Source organism: Mya arenaria, chromosome 14 (genome assembly GCF_026914265.1).
Source record: "Mya arenaria isolate MELC-2E11 chromosome 14, ASM2691426v1".
Classification (NCBI taxonomy): Eukaryota; Metazoa; Mollusca; class Bivalvia; order Myida; family Myidae; genus Mya; species Mya arenaria.
Window position 1 is genome coordinate 9,638,417 of NC_069135.1, and position 25,765 is coordinate 9,664,181.

General features: G+C 37.3%; 1 protein-coding gene across 2 annotated transcripts in view; it reads left to right on the top strand.

The window, feature by feature from the left end:
* LOC128217067 (ubiquitin carboxyl-terminal hydrolase 19-like) overlaps positions 1-22,251 on the top strand; it is a 47,600-nt gene extending 25,349 nt beyond the window's left edge. The window contains exons 22-27 of one of the 2 annotated variants that reach the window (XR_008258178.1): positions 202-244; positions 917-989; positions 9,834-9,986; positions 12,191-12,357; positions 16,904-20,081; positions 20,181-22,251. Coding sequence is in view for 1 of the 2 variants with exons in the window: in XM_052923914.1 (XP_052779874.1) it covers positions 202-244; positions 917-989; positions 9,834-9,986; positions 12,191-12,357; positions 16,904-17,298 (831 nt within the window). In the remaining variant the exon portion in view is untranslated. Of the gene's footprint in view, positions 1-201; positions 245-916; positions 990-9,833; positions 9,987-12,190; positions 12,358-16,903 lie in introns of both variants that reach the window. The other variant, XM_052923914.1, reaches the window with a different exon arrangement.
* Positions 22,252-25,765: the final 3,514 nt, after the last annotated feature.

A 25,765-nucleotide genomic window follows, 5' to 3' on the forward strand; every position in this document is an offset into this window, starting at 1 on the left:
TCACCAAAAGACTTCTGATTTGAGAGCGCTTTATTTTTTGTCTAATTATTTGATTTCTGGCGGGAAAATATTTTGTCATCTTAGATAGTTAAGTAGTGGTTTTACTTTTATTGCTGGTTAAAAGCCACATTATATTCAGCCTTCCATTCGCAGATTATAATGCCACTGTGAGTGATGATTGTTTGAAATAAACTTTTTCAGGAGTTTGACTGTGATAGTAGCATGGTGACAGCCTCAGTTGAAGGTTAGTTCAGTACATTTTGGTGTAACTGTAACATTTGGTTAAATGGATAAGTAATATAGGCTCCCTTTTCTTAATTCATAACTTACAATCTTCTTGGTCTTGATGACACATAAAAAACATATAATTGGAATGGAGAGCTATGGGAAACATCTAGATAGTAAACCTTATGCAAACTTTAATTTTATGTCATTTTTAGATGCAATACAAAATAAGAAATAAGAAAAAGTAGTTACACTTTTAAGATTTGCTTCACTTAAATAAAAAAAGAAATATATACTGGTAGTAATAACAACAAATGAATGAAGATGTCAACTTTGTAATTCATTCGAGTACTACTTCCATTCCCACGTAAAATATCCATTACACTATGATTTATGTATATTATATTTCAAGCGATATAGCTGGCCAATCCAAACATTTCAACGGTTTAAGATCTGTATAAGGTCAAAACTAAGGACTGGATGATATAATATTTAAGGTTTAAAAAAAGTGTTTAATGTTAGCTGTGTTATTCAATAAAATTAATATTAATATTTGAATACTTAATAAAGTAGATTTACTTTATTTTCATGTATCTGGCTTTGCATTTAGATTTTCTATATTTCAGTAATTCCCTGTGTTGGCATTCCATGTACAATATCCTTGAATGTTACCAGTGTTTGTGTGTTACAGATAATGAGATCAGCCTGGCCCAGTGTATGGAGCTGTTCACCGAGCCCGAGGTTCTCTCACCTGAAGAGGCTTGGTATGTATGCACAAAATGTTGGAGTTTAATTTAGTTTTTGATTGTACTGCGTATGTACATATGAAGTGTAACAGTTAAATGAAGTGTTTGAATATTCCGCGTATTTACTCACGTATTGTTGGAGTTACATGTAGCGTTAGAATATACCACTTATATACACACAAAATGTTGGCTTTAAATGTTGCGTTTGATATACTGTGTATGGATTCACAAAATGTTAAATCTAGTGTTTAAGTGTAAAGTGAATGTATTAAATATTTAAAAATTGTAACTAGTATTTCTCCCACCTCAGATAAGTAGATACAAAATGTTAACCATGCTAGAAATTCTTATCTTGCCCACAGGCAAAGATAAAACAAGTACCTGTATGGAACTCCTTTTTAATGGTCATCACATTTTTATTACCTCCCTTGTTGAAGACTGTCGTCTGTACAATTATAAAAATCTTGTCTTGTGGCAATATTTAGATGCTAATTAATTATTTCTCGCTTTCACCAAAAAAAAGTTTTCACCCACCTTTATAAAAAAAACTGTTCATTCTCCTCAGAACTATTTAAGGACTGATTTGACATTTAACATAATCTGATGAATCACTGCACACATATCCATGACAACCATGAATTATCACATATCCATATGCATTTATTTTCACTAGGCACAATAGAGTTCCAGCAAAAAATAAATTTTTACTTTATTTTGTTTAACTGCAGTGGGAGAAAAAGCATCCACCATAGCAGCTCGTGTACGATAGGTTCATCCCAACCCTCACGCAGGGTGTTTTGCGGAAACTTGGTAAAGCTTGTTTCCCCAAAACACCCTCTGCTCTGGTCCAAATGAACCTATCTTACACACTGGGCCATGGAAGATACTTCTAATCTTTTGGTGTGAGCCAAAGCTGATCTCCTAATAAGACCTTAAAATCAGCAACCCCAAGGGATTAAGACAATCTGTCAATAGTATTGCCCCCCACCCCCACCCCCACCACCACTAGGGCAAAATCCAAGCCAAGTTTTATTTCCCTTATGGACATCTCACCAGTGCCTGTCAAAATCCCTGCCAAGTCTTATTTCCCTGATGGACATCTCACCAGTGCCTGTCAAAATCCCTGCCAAGTCTTATTTCCCTGATGGAGGTCTCGACAGGGCCTGTCAAATCCCAGCCAAGTCTAATTTCCCTGGTGGTGGTCTCACCAGTGCCTGTCAAAATCCCAGCCAAGTCTTATTTCCCTTGTGGACATCTCACCAGTGCCTGTCAAAATCCCAGCCAAGTCTTATTTCCCTGGTAGTGGTCTCACCAGTGCCTGTCCAAATCCCAGCCAAGTCTTATTTTCCTGGTGGTGGTCTCACCAGGGCCTGTCCAAATCCCAGCCAAGTCTTATTTTCCTGGTGGTGGTCTCACCAGGGCCTGTCAAATCCCAGCCAAGTCTTATTTCCCTGGTGGTGGTCTCACCAGTGCCTGTCCAAATCCCAGCCAAGTCTTATTTCCCTTATGGACATCTCACCAGTGCCTGTCCAAATCCCAGCCAAGTCTTATTTCCCTGGTAGTGGTCTCACCAGGGCCTGTCAAATCCCAGCCAAGTCTTATTTCCCTGGTGGTGGTCTCACCAGTGCCTGTCCAAATCCCAGCCATGTCTTATTTCCCTGATAGTGGTCTCACCAGGGCCTGTCAAATTTCAGCCAAGTCTTATTTCCCTGGTGGTAGTCTCACCAGTGCATGTCCAAATCCCAGCCAAGTCTTATTTCCCTTATGGACATCTCACCAGTGCCTGTCCAAATCCCAGCCAAGTCTTATTTCCCTGGTAGTGTTCTCACCAGGGCCTGTCAAATCCCAGCCAAGTCTTATTTCCCTGATGGACATCTCATCAGTGCCTGTCCAAATCCCAGCCAAGTCTTATTTCCCTGGTAGTGGTCTCACCAGGGCCTGTCAAATCCCAGCCAAGTCTTATTTCCCTTATGGACGTCTCACCAGTGCCTGTCCAAATCCCAGCCAAGTCTTATTTCCCTGGTGGTGGTCTCACCAGTGCCTGTCAAAATCCCTGCCAAGTCTTATTTTCCTGGTAGAAGTCTCGACAGGGCCTGTCAAATCCCAGCCAAGTCTTATTTCCCTGGTGGTGGTCTCACCAGTGCCTGTCAAAATCCCTGCCAAGTCTAATTTCCCTGGTGGTGGTCTCACCAGTGCCTGTCCAAATCCCAGCTAAGTCTTATTTTCCTGGTGGTGGTCTCACCAGGGCCTGTCAAATCCCAGCCAAGTCTTATTTCCCTGGTGGTGGTCTCACCAGTGCCTGTCCAAATCCCAGCCAAGTCTTATTTCCCTTATGGACATCTCACCAGTGCCTGTCCAAATCCCAGCCAAGTCTTATTTCCCTGGTAGTGGTCTCACCAGGGCCTGTCAAATCCCAGCCAAGTCTTATTTCCCTGGTGGTGGTCTCACCAGTGCCTGTTCAAATCCCAGCCATGTCTTATTTCCCTTATGGACATCTCACCAGTGCCTGTCAAAATCCCAGCCAAGTCTTATTTCCCTGGTAGTGGTCTCACCAGGGCCTGTCAAATCCCAGCCAAGTCTTATTTCCCTGGTGGTGGTCTCACCAGTGCCTGTCCAAATCCCAGCCAAGTCTTATTTCCCTTATGGACATCTCACCAGTGCCTGTCCAAATCCCAGCCAAGTCTTATTTCCCTGGTAGTGGTCTCACCAGGGCCTGTCAAATCCCAGCCAAGTCTTATTTCCCTGATGGACATCTCACCAGTGCCTGTCCAAATCCCAGCCAAGTCTTATTTCCCTGGTAGTGGTCTCACCAGGGCCTGTCAAATCCCAGCCAAGTCTTATTTCCCTTATGGACGTCTCACCAGTGCCTGTCCAAATCCCAGCCAAGTCTTATTTCCCTGGTGGTGGTCTCACCAGTGCCTGTCAAAATCCCTGCCAAGTCTTATTTCCCTGGTAGTGGTCTCACCAGTGCCTGTCAAAATCCCTGCCAAGTCTTATTTCCCTGGTGGTGGTCTTACCAGTGCCTGTCAAAATCCCAGCCAAGTCTTATTTCCCTAATGGACATCTCACCTGTGCTTGTCAAAATCTCAGCCTAGTCTTATTTTCCTGATGGAGGTCTTACCAGAGCCTGTCAAAATCCCAGCCAAGTCTTATTTCCCTGTTGGAGGTCTCACCAGGGCATGTCAAAATCCCAGCCAAGTCTTATTTCCCTGATGGACATCTCACCAGTGCCTGTCAAAATCCCAGCCAAGTCTTATTTCCCTGAAGGAGGTCTCACCAGGGCCTGTCAAATCCCAGCCAGTTGGAAGTCAGGAGACTCTATCATGCTTTTCATATCAATGTAGTTGGCAGTCGGGAATCGCTATCATGCTTTACATAACAATGTAGTTGGCAGTCAGGAAATGCTATCATGCTTTACATAACAATGTAGTTGGCAGTCAGGAAACGCTATCATGCTTTACATAACAATGTAGTTGGCAGTCAGGAAACACTATCATGCTTTTCATTACAATGTAGTTGGCAGTCAGGAAACGCTATCATGCTTTACATAACAATGTAGTTGGCAGTCAGGAAACACTATCATGCTTTTCATTACAATGTAGTTGGCAGTCAGGAAACACTATCATGCTTTTCATTACAATGTAGTTGGCAGTCAGAAAACACTATCATGCTTTACATTACAATGTAGTTGGCAGTCAGGAAAGGCTATCATGTTTTTATTACAATGTAGTTGGCAGTCAGGAAACGCTATTATGCTTTTCGTAACAATGTAGTTGGCAGTCAGGAAACACAATCATGCTTTACGTAACAATGTAGTTGGCAGTCAGGAAACACTATCATGCTTTACATTACAATGTAGTTGGCAGTCAGGAAACACTATCATGCTTTACATTACAATGTAGTTGGCAGTCAGGAAACACTATCATGCTTTACATTACAATGTAGTTGGCAGTCAGGAAACACCATCATGCTTTACATTACAATGTAGTTGGCAGTCAGGAAACACTATCATGCTTTTCATTACAATGTAGTTGGCAGTCAGGAAACACTATCATGCTTTTCATTACAATGTAGTTGGCAGTCAGGAAACACTATCATGCTTTATGTAACTTTGTAGTTGACAGTCAGGAAATACTATCATGCTAGACAGGACAATCTATTCGGCAGTCAGGAAACAATCATGCTTTATGTAACGATGTAGTTGGCATTCAGGAAACACTATCATGCTTTATGTAAATATGTAGTTGGCAGTCAGGAAACACTATTATGCTTTACGTAACAATGTAGTTGGCAGTCAGGAAATGCTATTATGCTTAACATAACAATGTAGTTGGCAGTCAGGAAACACTATCATGCTTTACGTAACAATGTAGTTGGCAGTCAGGAAATGCTATTATGCTTAACATCACAATGTAGTTGGCAGTCAGGAAACACTATCATGCTTTAGGTTACAATGTAGTTGGCAGTCAGGAAACAGTATCATGCTTTTCATTACAATGTAGTTGGCAGTCAGGAAACACTATCATGCTTTACATAACAATGTAGTTGACAGTCAGGAAACACTATCATGCTTTACATAACAATGTAGTTGGCAGTCAGGAAACACTATCATGCTTTATGTAACAATGAAGTTGGCAGTCAGGAAACACTATCATGCTTTACGTTACAATGTAGTTGACAGTCAGGAAATACTATCATGCTTGACAGGACAATCTATTCGGCAGTCAGGAAACACTATTATGCTTTTTCATAATAATGTAATTGACAGTCAGGAAACGCTACCATCTTTGTCAAGTACAATGTAGTTGGCAGTCAGGAAACACTATCATGCTTTTCATAACAATCAAGTAAATTGTTTTCTGCTGATTTTTGTGTCGCCTGAAAAGACGACATATAGGGGTTACTTTTGTCGGTGGCGGCGGTGGCGGCGTCGGCGGCGGCGTCCGCGTCCCATTTTCGCTTGTCCGGGGTATATCTCCTAAACTATTAGTGGTATCAACTTGAAACTTCATATGTACATAGATCTAATTGAGGGCAAGTGCAGTACACAAGAACTGTTACTCTTGCTTTTTTAGTTTTAAAGTTATTGCCCTTTGTTAATTTTCATGCTTAAAGTTTTGTCCGGGGCATATCTTGAAGAATATAAGAGGTATCAACTTGAAACTTCATAGCTAGATAGATCTCATTGAGGGCAAGTGCAGTGCACAATAACAGTAACTCTTGCTTTCTTAGTTTTAAAGTTATTGCCCTTTGATAATTTTCATGCTTAAAGTTTTGTCCGGGGCATATATATATCGTGAAGAATATAAGAGGTATCAACTTGAAACTTCATAGCTAGATATATCTCATTGAGGGCAAGTGCAGTGCACAATAACAGTAACTCTTGCTTTTTTAGTTTTAAAGTTATTGCCCTTTGTTAATTTTCATGCTTAAAGTTTTGTCCGGGGCATATCTTGAAGAATATAAGAGGTATCAACTTGAAACTTCATAGCTAGATTGACCTCATTGAGGGCAAGTGCAGTGCACAAGAACTGTTACTCTTGGTGCCATATTTTTAGAGTTATTGCCCTTTGTTAATTTTCTTGCTTAGGTTTTGTCCGTGGCATATCTCGTAAACTATAGGAGGTTTCAACCTAAAACTTATTCCGTAGGTATATCTGATTGAGGGTTCAAATGCCACCTACACTTGAAAGTTAAATGGCAACATCATTGTCTATAAATGAATAAAATGCCAATCTAACAGCTATAATGTCGACAGTAAATAATTCGTCAGGCGACACATCCGACTCGCGGAGTTCTAGTCTTTCAAAAAAACTAAAACAATTTCATTGATGTCATAAAATAATGACATATGTTCACCAGACACTGATAAGTTTAGACAAAAGTTGCAACTCCATAAACCTTTGTAGTCTATTTGGTTCCCCTTTTCTAAAAAATATGCCCACAGCACAAATTTCCTTTCGACAGTCAATGAGAAAGGGAATGTTGTCAGTGTCAATATTTAAATAGACATCAATAAGCTGGTGAGGTCAATGGGCCCCCCTAGCCAGTCAGACAGACCAATTCATCTCACAGCGGCCTATGTCAGCACTGTCTCCATAGGTCAAACGATAGATTAAATCTATAGTCTCCCTCCCTTGGAAACTTACAGCTTCTCAAAAGTGAAATATTGCCAATTGTGAAAAATATCTTATACTGTGCTTATGAAAAAATGAATTATAATGAATTATAGGGCAGAGGTTTTATTCACCTCCTAGATATTGAAAAAAGTAAAACAAACCAGGCGGCAAATTTTTAGTTCCTTAAATTTGGTACACTGTATACATAATTTGACATCGAGAATATGGAGTATGTTTATCAGAATAAAATGAAGCTCTACTTGCTACAGGTTCATTTTTATCTTGACTATTGAAGAATAAGTAGAGCTATACTACTCAACCTAGTGTGTGCGTAAGACCTTGGTTAAGGTTTTATGATGCATTGCATTGAAACTACCGTAGATATGTGTTCCCTTCTATCTAACTTTGCTTATTAGGATTTGATACATAGCAGTATTTTGAATATAATGCAAATTATGGGCCTTTTTTATTAAACTTGGAAATTCTTGTTAATGTTTTGCATGTTACCTTATATAAGTCAATATCTTAATAGACTTTATACTTTGTACTCAACCATTCAACCTACTGAAATAACCAAGTTAGATAACTCTATCTTGTATATAATGCTCATAATGGTCCTTCATTATCTGACTTAGAAAATTTCCATCCTACCACATATTAATATAAGTCAATATCGCAGCAAATACATCACATATTGCGTTGAAATTTCAGACATGTGTCCCCAACTATCCAACCTAATTAATTAATAGTCAGATAACTCTTTCATGAATATAATACAAATAATTGCCCCTTTTTTAATTGACTTTAAAATTCTGGTTCTGGTTAAGGTTTTGCATGTATTCTAATATTATAGTGATCTATGCATGTTTCACCAAAACTTTGCAATCCTCAAACTTTAAAGTGGCGAAATAGTCGCTGCGCTGTCCCTGTGACAGCTCTTGTCATACGTACATACTCTAGTATATTATTTACAGAGGTCGCAGTATACAGTGTTAAAACCTGTCTCACTGTATAATTTACGATCATTATTCTGTTAATATATTATAACTGCCTTTAAAAAATAATGAACCAAATCAATTAAATGTGTTTTATGCAGCAAAAGACAGTTATAAGCACGTGTTTAAATGTGTGCTGTTAATGAAAATCTCCAAGTTTATAAGATGTGCGTGATGAGTGTCTGTACTCGATTTTTTTATTTAATGAAATAATTAATCGATTACTAGTACATTAAAGGTTACTATGCACCGGACGTGACAATATACGCACATTTTCGGTGTTTTCACAGTTTGCAAAGTTTTTAATTGGCATTCAATGGCTTCCCCTAACTGTATTTATGATCAGGGTACATCTCTTTTATTACCTTTATTTCCAATTAAATCGATAAGTGACATGGGTATATGCACTAATTGGCATGTCGTACCACATTAGCGAGTGTCATAAACCGAGTGACGTAGAAGACGGAAATCACGGGCCAGCGCGTGGATATTATGCAGACGATCAAGGACGATCGCATCTTCGATTATTATTTTTCAAAAATGAAAATCCACGAATTCAAGTACCCACGAAATTGTGTTTTTTTTTGGCAAACCACGAAATTTCATGCCCACGAACATTAATGATTTCACAGTAGCTATGAAGGCAATTTCAAATAGAATAAATAAAAATAACTGATTTCCAATATTTAGGTTTTTAGGTCCAATTAGGTTTTATTAAAGGCAAATGCATAGTTTAAAATGTGTGTCTGATAGTTGCATTCATGCAATATCTTGAAGAAAATAATATGCCCGGACTCCTATTTTTGCCGACTTTCAAAAAGCCTTTGACAGCGTTGATCATACTTTTATATTAGACTTGTCTGAAAACTTTAAATTTGGCTCATATATTATAAAATGGAAGAAACTCTTCTGTAACGATATACAAAGTATAATTACAAACATTTGTCTGAAACATTCAGAATTGAAAAGGGGGTACAACAAGCATGTCCAGTCTCTTAGATTTTATTAATCAATTGTCTACAAATACTGTCTAGCTTGTCTAGCTATAAAAAAACAAATACCCCATATGAAGGGAATGAAAGTTGGTTATATGGGAATCAAACGATTGCTTTTTGCGGATGCAACTGTGCTAGAATTTATTGGAATTCTCTGTAGAAATTTGATATTTGGTTGAATTTGAACAATCAATGTGTTTATTTAATTGCTATTGACTTACTTATATATTATACATGTCATAAATCTGGAACTTAGTCCTTTTAAATAAATGTTTGGAGTCTTTATATTTGTAATATGGGCTGGTTTAATATATGTTTATGTGTATCTTAGAATTATTTGTTTCTGTTTGTGAATCTAAAACAAATAATACTTATTATTTTGATGATATTTTATGGGAACCCTAAATGTCCAATATTTTGACTTGTCTTCCACTCTGCTGAATATCATGGTGCGATGGTAAAATAATACTATAAAACACAAAAGGGTGTCATTAAATTGTTATACTAGTATATTATATAATAGGGTGTCTTTAAACTTGATTCAAACCAGTAATGTATATAATTAATGGGTTATTATTACTGCATACCTAAATAGCCCCATTATACACATACTGTGTTTAGTTGATATATTTGTGTGTGATTTACCAGTACTTTGTTCATCTTTGCTTCAATCATTCAAAGATGATCAGATATCATGTGGAGATGACCAGAGAGGTGTTGTTAGTTAATGTATTGTGATGGTGTGTGTTGCAGGTTTTGCTCCCAGTGTAAGGAGCACAGGGAGGCCTCCAAGCAGCTGTCCACATGGAGACTGCCCCACACCCTCATCATCCAGTTAAAGAGGTTCTCATTTAGGAACTTCATCTGGAGAGACAAAATAGACAAGATGGTCAACTTCCCCACCAGGTAACCACACCAACTACATGTGTTAACAAGCTAACTAAAATAATGGATTTACTCTGCTATTGGTCAAAAGACAACCATTCAGGTGACCAATGAAGTGTTTATTTTGTTTGTATTTATTAGTCTTGTTTTTTGTCAACAGCTGTATAAGAACACATATAATAAAATGATATGAAATCACTTGAAGCTGTATAGTTATTTAATGCTGGGAACAGCCTTCACACATGATTGGTCTGAGAAATTAAAATTAGGGTAATATTTTTATCACGACCCTTGATAAATACCTCCCTTTGTTTTGCCGCTTGAATAGTCAACATAGTGGTATTACTATTGAAATTGGTGTCTGCCTTAGTGTCAGTGTCTTTAATACCATTTGCAGAAAATAACTGATTTATTATCCAATTATGATGCAATTTGGTGACAGTATTTGTGGGCATAATGTCTACGCCAAGTTTAATTGTGGGTTAAGTTGCCTTTGTAACTGACAGAGTTATGCCCCATTTACAATAAAACTTAGTTGAGTTATATTGCTTGTGCAAACAACAAATTCTTTTTTATCCAATCAGTATTTACCTTAGGGATAGTGTTTGTAGGCCTAATGACTTGACCAAGTTTGGTCTTGAGATAAATAGCTCAAGTAACACCAAAGTAATGCCCCTTTAACATTAAAATGGAGCTGACTTACTTATTGTTAACAGTATAATTTTCAGGCAAGTCCTCAATTGACAAAAACAATTCTTTTTAGGAGTAAAACTTTGTAGTCTGTTGAGATCTTTGTCTGAAGCGGAGCACCACACAAACGATGGGCTAGCTGGAGCACTGCTTTAACATTGAAATTGTTATTCTAATGTGATAATGGGCGTTGCAAACAAGCAACATATCCAATCTCTCAGAATTGTAGTCAAACACGAGTATGATGAATCCAAGTCAAAGTACATTTATTTGTCATACTTTATCATGTGAGTAGTCACTCAGTCCATCGGTTTAATAGTTATGAATATTTATATGAACATTGTGTGTTGCAGTATTCAAAATGGTAAAACAGTTAATGAGGCATAGTTTCCATTTACAACACAACATTACCATAAGAATCCTGGAATATCTAACTGTTGATTCTATAGCGTTAATTTAAATCTAATTTTTGAAATCCGGTTTGTTCATTGTTCGAAAATGAACTGAGGGAGTGAACTGTATTTGAAATACTTCCACTGTTGTGTAATCATAATGATTTACAATAGGATTCGATTAATAATCCAATTATATACATTAGTTGGTTGCGTCACTTACTGATTAATATTTATAGTGCCAATCCTTGGGCATTATGGTGACGTAAATATGGCATGTTAATGACAATATATTGAAATTCATTTCAATTAGCAAATTAGAACTGTTTATGGGTGGAGTGTTTTGCATGTCTTGAACAGGTTCATATGGTAATTACCCTGTTATATGTTGTTTTTCCTTTGAAACTAGCCTTTTATTTGCAAATGAACTTATGATTAATGAGTGCTAATTTTACGGCTATTTATTATTTAATGTGCTTTTAACAGAACTCTGACAAGATACATTGGATCTTAATGAGTTGCCTTTTAATACAAAAGCAAAAGTTAGCCTCCTTGAAGCTGTATAACTGTGTTTTGTAATGAGTTTCATAGTTTTCTGTATTTAATGCCAACTTTCTAACCTTCTTTAAATCACATATCACAAAAAAAATGATTTTATTCATTCGTCAGTAAAAGCTCATCGCTAAATCATTAGGGTGAAGATTTCACTATTGAAATAGTGATCATTTGTGTTACTCTCACAACAAGCAATGACATGAGATAAAAAAATACAACATAATGATACAGTTATTGAGTAAAGAAACATACCTGTCTGTCTGCCAAACTCTGTCAGATGTCTTATGGGCAACTTTATTTGTCTGTCTGTATGCCATCAACGCTAAAATATATTTGGTTCCAAGCCAGGGAAGAAGTAAATATGGACTTATAACTTCGATAACTTAAAAAAATGTTTGGTACCTATTTTCAGCGGGAGGTTTTTCGTGTTGGGGATGAAACTTTTGTTTTCTATTCTAGGGGAAAAATGGAACATGTACGTTTGATATCGTCTTTGAATGCAAAGTTGACACTAATGATATCATTTGTCTGGAATGGTCATTAAACCATCTTATTTGTTATCCATGTGCTATATTGTTTTCATTTTAGGGGCCTAGACCTTTCATCATACTACATAGGGAGCCGACCACAGGATGAGCCCCCACCCATCTACGACCTGTACGGGGTCGTGAACCACCATGGAGGCATTCTCGGCGGCCACTACACTGCCTTCGTCAGGTGTGCGGAGAAAAGTAACACACTGAAGAGTGAAGTGGGTGAGTTTTCTTAGGCTGCATATTACTATTTAAATTAAATTTCAATAGAGATTTAAAATGCTGTTGTATTGCATTTGTTTGCAACATTTAAGTATTGCTTTTGGCTCCAGTGGTCGTCAATGGCAGCATCAGCTAAACCTTGGCCAGACAATAACTTCAGTATTTATTATCCAATTGTTATAAAACTGTAGATTAGTGTTTGTTGGAATAATGTCTTACTGGAGTTTGATCCAGTGAGAATTGTGCTCCTTTAACATTAAAAAATAGCAGATCTTGTGCATACAAAAACTTAATGATTACCAAATATGTACAACTTGGTGACAGTGTTTATGTGCACACTGTCAAGGTCAATATCAGTATTGGCCTTCAAACACAATAGTTGGTTCATCTTTTGTACAGACAATAATTTGAATTACTTATTATCAAATTATGATAAGACTTTTAGAGATGTTTTAAAAATTAGATCGCAGATTTTTATATTTAAGTTCAGAAATTGATGTTTGATGCATTTTTCTTAAACCGTTTAAGCCATAAAACATGAATTTTCGAATGGAAATATGAAAATCTACGGTCTGATTTTTTGTCAGCAATCTTATATCATTGGTTTGCAGATATTTACGCAAAAATTTGTTCTTTCCAAGACAAAAAATAAAAAAGTTGTAAAAATGGTATATCTGTGAGTGCAGCTTTAAAAAGGCATACTGTCTCAGTCAAGTACCATTGTGAGATCTGTTGCTTCAGTAACATCAGAGTAATGCCATTTAATCTTAAATAATTGTAGATTTATACATTGTGCAGACAATTATTTATTATTTAATTGTCTTGGAACTTTTTGAAAACATTGGAATAATGGCCAGTCCAGATGAAATGCCCTTGATCCACAAGGGTTATGCTCTAACATGAAAGTATACCGGGTAGCTGTTTTATTGCATGTTCAGATTTTTAACTTAGTTATTATCTTCCAAACATCATGAAACTTGCTGACAGTGTTTTTGCTCGCCTTATCCAGGTCAAGTTGATTGTCAAATGATGTATTTTGTTTATATTAAATGGGAAAAGCTTGTCACCATTTGTCACTGTGTTGTTATCATACAGTTGTACTGGTGAACACTTTCCACTATCAAATAGGCATAAACATCTTTTTAAAGAGTGTAATTTTTAGCTCTACTGGCCAAAGGCCGGAAGAGCTTATGCGATGGTAATGTGTACGTAGTATGTTCATCCGCGCGTCCGTGCGTCTGTAAACAATTGCTTGTGAACACGATACAGTCTTCAGTTTTGATTGTATCTCGATGAAACTTGTACAGTATCTAGATATCCATTAGAGCTCGGTTCCTTTCGAAAACCAGCCAGATCCGACCATGCATGCCTAGATTATGGCCCTTGATAGTATAAAAAAAGCTATTGTGTAAACAATTGGTTGTGAACACGATACAGTCTTCAGTTTTGATTGTATCTCGATGAAACTTGTACAGTATCTAGATATCCATTAGAGCTCGGTTCCTTTCGAAAACCAGCCAGATCCGCCCATGCATGCCTAGATTATGGCCCTTGATATTATATAAAAATGCTATTGTGTAAACACTAGCTTGTGAACACGATACGGATATTGTCCCACAAGTGGTTGTTCAAATTATGCCCCTTGGGTCAAAACTGGCACTGCCTTGGGTGTCACAATTTTCCTAGAGACTTATTATGCCCCCCTTCGAAGAAGAGGGGTATATTGCTTTGCACAGGCATGTCGGTATGTCGGTCGGTCGGTCGGTCAGTCCGTCGGTAGACCAAAGCTTGTCCGAGTGATAACTCAACAATTCCTGGACGTATGGTCATCAAACTTCACATGAAGGTTGGGCCTGACCAGTAGATGACCCCTATTGATTTTGGGGGTCATCGGGTCAAAGGTCAAGGTCACAGTGACCTTTAATGGTAAAATAATTTTAAAGCTTGTCCGAGTGATAACTCAACAATGCCTGCACCCATGGCCCTCAAACTTGACATGGAGGTTGGGCCTGACCAGTAGATGACCCCTATTGTTTTGGGGGGTCATCAGGCCAAAGGTCAAGGTCACAGTGACCTTGAATGGTAAAAGGTCGTCCGAGTGATAACTTGACAATGCCTGCACCCATGGCCCTCAAACTTGACTTGGAGGTTGGGCCTGACCAGTAGCTGACTCCTATTGTTTTTGGGGCTCATCGGGTCAAAGGTCAAGTTCACAGTGACCTTGAATGGTAAAAGGTTGTCCGAGTGATAACTCAACAATGCCGGCACCCATGGCCCTCATAATTGAATTGGAGGTTGGGCCTGACCAGTAGATGACCCCTATTGTTTTTGGGGGTCATCGGGCCAAAGGTCAGGGTCACAGTAACCTTGAATGGTAAAAGGTTGTCAGAGTGATAATTCGACAATGCCTGCACCCATGGCCCTCAAAATTGAATTGGAGGTTGGGCCTGACCAGTAGAAGACCCCTATTGTTTTTGGGGGTCATCGGGCCAAAGGTCAAGGTCACAGTCACCTTGAATGGTTAAAGGTTTTCCGTGTGAGAACTTGACAATGCCTGCACCCATGGCCCTCAAACTTGACTTGGAATTGGGCCTGACCAGTACATGACCCCTTTTTTTTTGTGTGTGTCATCTGGCCAAAGGTCAAGGTCACAGTCACCTTGAATGGTAAAAGGTTGTCCGAGTGATAACTCGACAATGCCTGCACCCATGGCCCTCAAACTTGACTTGGAGAATTGGCCTGACCAGGAGATGACCCCTATGGTTTTTGGGGGTCATCTGGCCAAAGGTCAAGGTCACAGTGACCTGGAATGGTAAATGGTTGTCCGAGTGATAACTCGACAATGCCTGCACCCATGGCCCTCAAACTTGACTTGGAGGTTGGGCCTGGCCAGAGGATGGTCCCTATTGATTTTAGGGGTCATTGGGCTAAAGGTCAAGGTCACAGTGACCTGGAATGGTAAAAGGTTATCAGAGAGATAACTCGACAATGCCTGCACCCATGGCCCTCAAACTTGACTTGGAGGTTGGGCCTGGCCGGAAGATGGTCCCTTTTGATTTTAGGGGTCATTGGGCCAAAGGTCAAGGTCACAGTGACCTTGAATGGTATAAGGTTGTCCGAGTGATAACTCAACAATGCCTGCACCCATGGCCCTCAAACTTGACATGGAGGTTGGGCCTGACCAGTAGATGACCCCCATTGATTTTAGAGGTCAAAGGTCAAGGTCACAGTGACCTTGAAAGCGAACTCGACAATTCCTGGACCTATGGTCATCAAACTTGACATGAAGGTTGGGCCTGCCCAGTAGATGACCCCTATCGACTTTGGGGGTCATCCGGCCAAGGTCAATGTCACAGTAACCTTTAACGCAAAAAAGTTAACAAATCTTCTCCCACTGCTACCTCAACAATGCCTGAACCTATGATCATTAAACTTGACATGGATGTTAAGCCTGACCAGTAGATCACCCTTATTGATTTTAGGATTCATAGAGCCAAAGGTCAAGGTCACAGTGATCTTGAATGGTAAAAGGTTGTCCGAGTGATAACTCAACAATGCCTGAACCCATGGCCTTCAAACTTGACTTGGAGTTGCATCTGACTTGTAGATGACCCCTTATGATTTAAGGGGTCATTGGGTCAAAGGTCAAGGTCACAGTGACCTTGAACGAAAAAAACTTGTCTGTGTGATAACTTGACAATGCCTGCACCCATGGCCCTCGAACTTGACATTTAGGTTTCTGGTGACCAGCTGATGACTGGATTTTGAGTTCATAGAGTCAAAGGTCATGGTCATAACACACTCTATCCTCACACTTTAATTGTCATAATCTTAAAACTGCCTTAACGGCAACAAATCAGCTGTCATTTCGGTCCATGCATATTTCATTCAATTGTCCATATAATCCTGACAACATGGCGCTCAGGGGGGGGCATAATGTTTGACAAACATCTCTTGTTTAAGAAATATTTTCAAAATCTTCTTGTTTCAAACCACAATGCCCATACCTTTGATATTTGTTGTGGAGCATCATATGCTGCAATTGAAAACATTTGAAATAATGCCCCTTGGGCAAAAGCTGGCCCCACCCCTTTTGACTTACTTATTAATTTTTAAAGCTAGAGTAATGAAATTTTGACCATGTGAACGGTTTTGCAAACAAGCATTAATGTTGTTCTCGAATGTCCTTGACTTTGGCCTTTGACCGACTTTTTATTTTTAAGGCTACAGAAATGAAATTTTGACAATGAGTACAGTTTTAAAAGCAAATATTTCTTACCCTCAGAATACCTTTACTTAGCAAATATTAAAATAGTTCATGCAACTAATCTGCTTACAACACTTCCTGTCCTCAGATGTTGAATGTGCAGCGTTTTCAGCTAACCCAAACACTAAAAGTGAACTATATATTTGTTGCCTATTACTCAAACGTACATGCTCTGGATTGAAAATGACCACAAGAGCCATGCCAGTAGAGCATAGGCCCTTTTGGGCCTCTTGTTTGTGTTCTTTTAAAAAGAAATCTGACATATTATTTATCTTCAAGGATGGCGCTTATGTGATGACAGTAGAGTTAGTTCAATCAGCCATGAGAAGAATGTGGTGACCAAGTCAGCTTACCTCCTGTTTTACCGACGTCGGCAGGCCTTCATCCCCCCACCCACAGCCTCTCCTGTTGGCCTGTCTGATGAGGATGATGAAGCAGAATTTCAGTCTGCACCAGAAGATCATGAGGAGGCCGACAACAGTTCCCAGAATGTATCTGATGGTGACAATCAAGGGAAACTACTCACAAACAACTCCCCAGCATCCACTACTGGAGAGTCTGACAGTGACATGTTACCTGATCTTGACACACACAGACAAGATGGTATGGTGTTTGACAATGACTTTGAAGACTGCAGGGACCTTGGTTATACTGATATGGATTCAGTTGATTAAGTCCAACATTTAATAAAATCTGTGATACACCTGAATATATCACAAGCCTCTGTGCATTTATTGTCAAAATCAGACTGAATCAAGGACAGGGTTCGAATTTAGACTCGCATACTCGCAAAATGCGAGCGATATTTGGAAATTGCGAGTGACTTTTATTGAAGCTCGCAAAATTCTGCGAGTGGCTTTTTCTAGACCACAAAATGTTAAAAGGAAAGTAGAATAAACATGAACTTAATTCCGCTATGTAGTCGAGTGTGAACAGCCTATAAGTGGCATGTTTACACTACCGGTATAAAGAAGACAGTACGGAGTCACGCTCTAGTAGGTTTTCAAAAATAGAACAAATACGGAAAAGGCCGAGTTTTATCTCGAATCTTTCCAGGATGCTCCGAGGCGTGCATAATACAAAGTAAATACGAATGACGTAATCACCTAGCTCAATCATTGGCTAAATTTAGAGCTTTTGCGCACTATATGTAAACCCCATCATCCTTTGAATACATTTCCGCCCAACTGTCAAATTGAATAGACTTCGTTGATCGATATAGTTAATGGTCCAAAGTATCCACGCTACATTTACTGTTGCTTTTTTATTTTAAATTTATTATTTTATTGTTTTTAATACTTACAAGCTTAATGAAATCTGTAGTGTGCTTGTCGAATGGGTATTAAATTACCCGATGGCGAGGGTAAATATACAAAGTGAACAATGTCAAATTATTGGACAGCTTTGTTATCAAAAAGCTGCCAGCATCAGACTAGTCTTTCCATACCCCCCAAATAGAATAAGCATCAACAAGTTCTAGTAGTCGAGTCACTTTTAAATATTCATAATATGTCTTAGGTGTTAATTTCTACTTTAATAAGACAATATTATAAGGGAATAAAGCAAATAATAAAATTGCAAGTTGATTTGTCATTTTGCGAGTTGCCTCAAAATGCACTCGCAAAATTTTGCGAGTGTTCCTCAAAGTTAAATTCGAACCCTGAAGGACCGGGGTGAAATTATTACTAATCCAGTGATATTCAAATAGATATTTTCACACAAAAACACAACCTTCAGTAACCATGGACAAGTCAAAATGAATATTTCTAGGTAGGAAATTTTATCAGCTTTAAAACACTATTCAAATTCTGATTATCATTTGAGTGGTTTAGAAAAAAATAAATTAAGTAGATTCATGGGTTTGTTACATTTCCTATTTTGTTAATCCAACTTTTGAAGATCAATTGCAAAAAAAATAATATAGGTAGTGTATACACAGTTTATAGAATATTGCCAATCTAACATTTGACGAAAGTTGTAGTGTCCGTGACGCATTATTAACACATCATTTTCAATCAATTTATTATGAACAACTATTTCTGGGTTTGAGAAACCACTTAAAATATTGAGATATTTCTGTTTTTGATAAAATCACAATTCTGATGCAAAAGCTTGATGTAGTGTCCGTGACACGGTAGTGTCCGTGACACAGTCAACAGTTACTCCCATTATCTGTAATTATTTTCATAAACTTTTACTATATATATATTCAAGGTCTTAATGGAGTAACAAAAGGTCCTAATACATATTATATTTAATAGCATAATCATATATTTTTTTGAAGATTGCAATGTAGGAAGTAGGAGAGTTTTAAGCCTTTCTCATGAAAAATGTATAGCAAGAAATGCAATACACTAAGGTTTTTTTCTTCAAGCGTTCAAGGTTTAAATTACACAAAGTGATAACAAAACAATAAACACAATGTTTACAATTTGAAAAGATAATACATCATGGACACTACAAATGGCCACATCTGAGAAACCTGAAGTTTCAGACAAATATCACTTTCGATTATGAAAAGAGAATAGGGTACTTAACTTCAAATGTAAAATGAATACCATTTGAAGATTTTCATTTTTTACCCCTATGCATCATAGCTGCTCAAATGACTGTGAAATGGCTGAACTTTTTTCAGCTGTTATAAGGTCATCTTTGATTCCATGAAATAAAACACAACATTTATTATGCTTTATGAATATGGTTAACTATAGAAACTAGCAATCAATTTGTTTAAATGTTTCGTTGTGATTTTAATTTTACATTATTACTTTGATCAGTTAAATTACTTTCGACATTTCATTTCATATAAAACTGAATTTACAAGTTTAAGGACTGTAATTAAATGCAATTATATTCGAAGAAATCTTTGAGGTATGATATTGATACGATATGCTGTGGTATGAGGGAAACTGGCAGTACCATTATCATTGTATTATTTCACGTAAACATTTTCCTACAACTGAAATAATTTTAGCTCCTTTTTTTGTTCTAAGCAAAACACTGACTTTAAAGTTTGTGTTTGAAGAAAGACTTCTTTGACGTAATTTGCATTGAATAATGCATGTAATATGGTAGTATTGTCAGAATAGATTGCAGACTGCGTGTACTGGTGTAATTCAAAGTAATGTCCTTTTTAACAGATTTTTTTACATTTTTGTCATACCATTGTTTGTCATGGTTACTTGTTTTTGTGCATTATATCTGTTAAAGCACTTCTAATTTTAATGTAGCTTAACAGAAAGTACTGTATAGTGGCAGTTGTATGGACTGTTGAATGAAGTGAGGGGCAGATTCTATGGATTGTTGTATAAAAGTGAGAATTGGATTGTATGGACTATTGTATGGAGTGGAGAGTGGATTGTATGGATTGTTGTATGGATTGTTGTATAAGGTGAGGGGTGGATTCTATGGACTGTTGTATGGAGTGGAGAGTGGATTGTATGGAATGTTGTATAAGGTGAAGGGTGGATTCTATGGATTGTTGTATAAGGTGAAGGGTGGATTCTATGGACTGTTGTATGAAGTGAAGAGTGGATTGTATGGATTGTTGTATAAGGTGAAGGGTGGATTCTATGGACTGTTGTATGGATTGTTGTATAAGGTGAGGGGTGGATTCTATGGACTGTTGTATGGAGTGAAGGGTGGATTGTATGGACTGTTGTATGAAGTGAAGGGTGGATTGTATGGACTGTTGTATGAAGTGAGGGGCAGATTGTATGGACTGTTGTATGAAGTGAAGAGTGGATTGTATGGACTGTTGTATGAAGTGAAGGGTGGATTGTATGGACTGTTGTATGAAGTGAAGGGTGGATTGTATGGACTGTTGTATGAAGTGAAGGGTGGATTGTATGGACTGTTGTATGAAGTGAGGGGCAGATTGTATGGACTGTTGTATGAAGTGAAGAGTGGATTGTATGGACTGTTGTATAAGGTGAGGGGTGGATTGTATGCACTATTGTATGAAGTGCAGAGTGGATTGTATGGACTGTTGTATGAAGTGAGGGGCAGATTGTATGGACTGTTGTATGAAATGAAGAGTGGATTGTATGGACTGTTGTATAAGGTGAGGGGTGGATTGTATGCACTATTGTATGAAGTGCAGAGTGGATTGTATGGACTGTTGTATAAGGTGAGGGGTGGATTCTATGGACTGTTGTATGAAGTGCAGAGTGGATTGTATGGACTGTTGTATAAGGTGAAGGGTGGATTCTATGGACTATTGTATGAAGTGCAGAGTGGATTGTATGGACTGTTGTATAAGGTGAAGGGTGGATTCTATGGACTGTTGTATGAAGTGAAGAGTGGATTGTATGAAGTGAGGGGCAGATTGTATGGACTATTGTATGAAGTGAGGGGCAGATTGTATGGACTGTTGTATGAAGTGAGGGGCAGATTGTATGGACTGTTGTATGATGTTAGGGGTAGATTGTATGGACTGTTGTATGAAGTGAGTGGTGGAATATATGATGGACTGTTGTATGAAGTTCGGCATTGATTGTATGGACTGTTGTATGAAGTTTGGCGTTGATTGTATGGACTGTTGTATGAAGTGAAGTGTGGTTATATGGGCTGTTGTATGAAGTGAGGGGTGGATTGTATGGACTGTTGTATGAAGTGAGGTGTGGATATTATGTTTTCTTATTCACGTTTTATTGGTACTGTACCTTATTGGTAAAAACTTGGTTTGAAAAAATGTAAGAGTTAGCATCAAATGTTTGAAACAGACTTGTTCATTTAACAGACTGGCATTGCTTCATTTAACAGACTGACATTGTTTTAGTAAACAGACTAAAAAATTTATATTTCACAGACTGACATTAGTTCATTGAACAGACTGACAATGTTCCATTTAACAGACTGACATTGCTTCATTTAGCAGACTGACATTTCTTTATTTAACTGACTGACATTGTTTCATTTAGCAGACTGACATTGCTTCATTTAACAGACTGACATTGTTTCATTTAGCAGACTGACATTACTTCATTTAACAGACTGACATTGCTTCATTTAACAGACTGACATTGCTTCATTTAACAGACTGACATTGCTTCATTTAACAGACTGACATTGTTTCATTTAACAGACTGACATTGCTTCATTTAACAGACTGACATTGTTTCATTTAACTGACTGACATTGCTCCATTTAACAGACTGACATTGTTTCATTTAACAGACTGACATTGCTTCATTTAACAGACTGACATTGCTTCATTTAACTGACTGACATTGCTCCATTTAAAAGACTGACATTGTTTCATTTAACAGACTGACATTGTTTCATTTAACAGACTGACATTGCTCCATTTAAAAGACTGACATTGTTTCATTTAACAGACTGACATTGTTTCATTGAATAAACACTAAGAAAAAAATCAATAAAATCTGGGACAAATATCTTCATCCCAGATTAAATGTACATCTGAATTTGATACAGAAATGTTCTTTGATACGTTATCATTTTCGAATGTAAGAGTCTTATGTTCTGTTTTCTCCTAGAGTGTTGATCAAATTGGTGTGTGTTTTATTGTACATATATTTTTACCTGTACTTTGCATATTCATTTCCGTTGTATTTAAACACATTTTCAATTGTTTGTTACTGAATAAATTCCCAAAGAGCAGATACTTGTGTTCATTGATACAAGCGACAGGGTTTGTATACATGTAGTAATCATGGTGAACTGTGTCAACTGTGCACAAACACTTGAATGTATTCGAATAGACCAATACACTGACCTAGACCTACTCTGGAGGATGTACATATTTTCTGAAGAACGGTTCTAGACAGAGCTTTCAAGTACCTCAAAAGAATATTTGAATACCCTCGACCCTATAATTGTCAACTTCTTCAGATAGGGATTTTTTACATATTGAACTAGTTCTTAACTTAGCATTAAATGGCATACATGAAACAATAGAGACACAGCAGGCAAACATGTCCCACTGTGATATTGTTAAAGGCGCACAATATAAGTCGATGTTAATTTATTTCTTATGAATTATCATGTTACTCATGTTCATATTTATTGTACGATTGGCCACCGGCCTATACACGAAAAAAAGAGTTAACATATATAATACAAATGTGATAGATATGTGATAGATATGTGATAGATACTCATATTTACTCATTTGGCTTTAATGATAAAAAAAGATTTATGTACAAATAAAAAATATCAGCAATAATTTTGCACTTTTTTAAATGAGGATTTTTTGGCAACGAAGCTATGTATTAAAAAAACAAACTTTTAGGCTACTATTTTTTAATCAGTACACAAATCATGTATTTTTTTTGTTTTGATCATTAAAGTCAAATAAGTAAAACATGTTACGCATTAAAAAAATAGTTAGTCATTTACATCATTCAATATTGTGCACCAAAACGATGAAAAAACGAGATACAAGATAGTTTATCAAAAAATGCTATTGTATGGTTACAAAGGAATTCACTGGAGGTCACAGTAACTGCTTTTGTTTAGGATTACATCCTTAACTGCTCGACAACTGCAGTATCGAACCAGTTAATCTCGTATGCTCAGTTGGACAAGGGCAGTAATGTCAGGTGCGTCCATGCTTCCCGGTTCATTGTTTTGATTGGAAAACGTCCTCGTTTCGATGAGTATTACCACTGTTTACTATTATGTTCCAACGATAATTTTTAGAAACGACCTTGTGCACCGAATGAAGAGCAATTGCTCGTTTACGAAAACGCTTGTTTTAGATCAAAATAATGTCTGTATTAAAATATCTCGTGAAAACAATGCACGTTCTTACTAGGCTTCCCGACTCACTCAATGCATTTTTTGCTTCAAAACAACTGTTTAAAACCGTTCTCTTGCGTACAAACCCCACCCGATGCTTTGTTTTGGACAATAACAGTATTGCTATTGTTTTCCGAATGCAGACAGCCAATTTTGGAGTTAAATCGGCTCATTTACGAAAATGCTTGCTGGTAAATTCTGTACATTTTTAGAACCTAGGTTCATCCCAAATCTTGAAGATCTATGGTACACTGTATTTACCCGCATTACCAGTCGTTTTGTTTTAGTTTTTCACAAAAAAATAATTTTGTTAATTATCTAAATAGACAAAAAAACAAGACGCTTAAAGGTAGTCCATATAAACGGCATAATTAATGAACTCTGCATACTTGATGATAAAATAAAAATAGAGGTTCTTTATATATTAAAAGGACTATACACCAGATTGAAGTGGTTTTTTTCTGGAAAGATATTCAGGACAAATATTTAAAGAAATGTTTTACTCTTTCATATCATAATTGTAGAAAAAAAAAGAAGAAAAAAACAATCGAGTCGGAGACCGGGTTGGAACCGGTGTCGCCAAAACTGCAGTCCAGTGTGGTATCCCATGTGCTACGAAAGCTTACCCTTAACGGTTGGAATACTTAAGCTAAATACCTAACTTGGTTATATCACGTGATGACATCAACTAACCAATCACGCATTACGGGAATGAATTCCACTAGGTAGACATACCAAGTAATCTTTTTTAATTGAAAAAAACTGCGAAAAAATAAATTAATTTTGAACTTTGTGGTACTTCAGTTAGTAAGTTTCAATGCATTGTACAAATCGATTCGAAGTTATATGTCAGGTTTCGACAATTTTCTCTTTTTTTCGCTATTTCATCATACGGAGTACAGCCCATTTAAAATTGCTTATGTAATTAAGTATGGTAAAATTGTGGATTATTTAAACTACCTTTTAAGGAAATAGCAATGAAAAGGAAATAAGAGTTTACCTTAAAGAGTGTTTACTTTGGCAATCGAAATAAAACGGGAGACAACCTGCAGGAAACAGTCAACAATTTAAGGTCTTAAATGTTGTAAGTTATACCTTTGTTGCTAAAACTGTTTTATATAAAGACATAACCGTGTCTCGACTTACTATATAACCATAAAAAATAATGACAGTTCTACTTTAAGTAGAGAGCCCTGTCAGTGTGTGTATACCACGTGATAAATAACGCCATAAACGCTACGTCCGAAAACAAAATTTTGCTTCGAATGAAGACTTTAAACAAAGATAACGTCCTATTTTTTCACCATTTTAAATGAAATATAGCGCAGTCTACGCCGTTAACAGAGCCCCGCCTTCGGTCGTTTACCAGTGTTTGATTGAAAGTTTAGTTTCTTAAAACACTTCGACAATTTTTTTCACAATACGGCCGTCTGACGGAGCACTGTCAAAACATTATTTTGGAAACAGGTTTGTCGTGGTGTTTGTTGAAACTAATCGCCTTATCAAACTCCGGTATTCATGTCGGAAAATAACTCAATGAGCTAAAGTTTCTTGCTAACACATACCCGACTTTAAATAAAGATTCTTGTATCTTGTATCTTGTATCTTGTATCCAGCAATACAACGAAGGCGGGGCTCCTAGGTCGCATAGAGTGCCCTTTGTTTCCTTTAAAATGGTGTAAATTGAAAAGTTATCCTCGATTTAAGTCTTCATTTTAAGCAAAATGTTGCCTTCCGACGTAGCATATATGACGTAATTTATCACGTGGTATTCACACACTGCCTGTACAAAATTACCCTTCTTAGACGTGCTATAGTACATATACATGAATTTTAAAAAAATCGACGCCTTTTATTCTTTATTTTAATGTGCCATAGATCTTCCAAATTTGGGATGAACCTAGGTTCTAAAAATGTACAGAATGAACCAGCAAGCATTTTTGTAAATAAGCCGATTTAACTCCAAAATTGGCTGTCTTCATTCGGAAAACAATAGCAATACTATTATCGTCCAAAACAAAGCATCGGGTCGGGTTTGTACGCAAGAGAACGGTATTAAATAGTTGTTTTGAAGCAAAAAATGCATTGAGTGAGTCGGGAAGCCTAGTAAGAACGTGCATTGTTTTCACGAGATAGTTTAATACAGACATTATTTTGATCTAAAACAAGCGTTTTCGTAAACGAGCAATTGCTCTTCATTCGGTGCACAAGGTCGTTTCTAAAAAATATCGTTGAAACATATAGAAAACAGTGGTAATACTCATCGAAACGAGGACGTTTTCCACTCAAAACAATGAACCGGGAAGCATGGACGCACCTGACATTACTGCCCTTGTTGGAGCCAGGAAGACACTTACGGTCAGCCTTTAATTCACT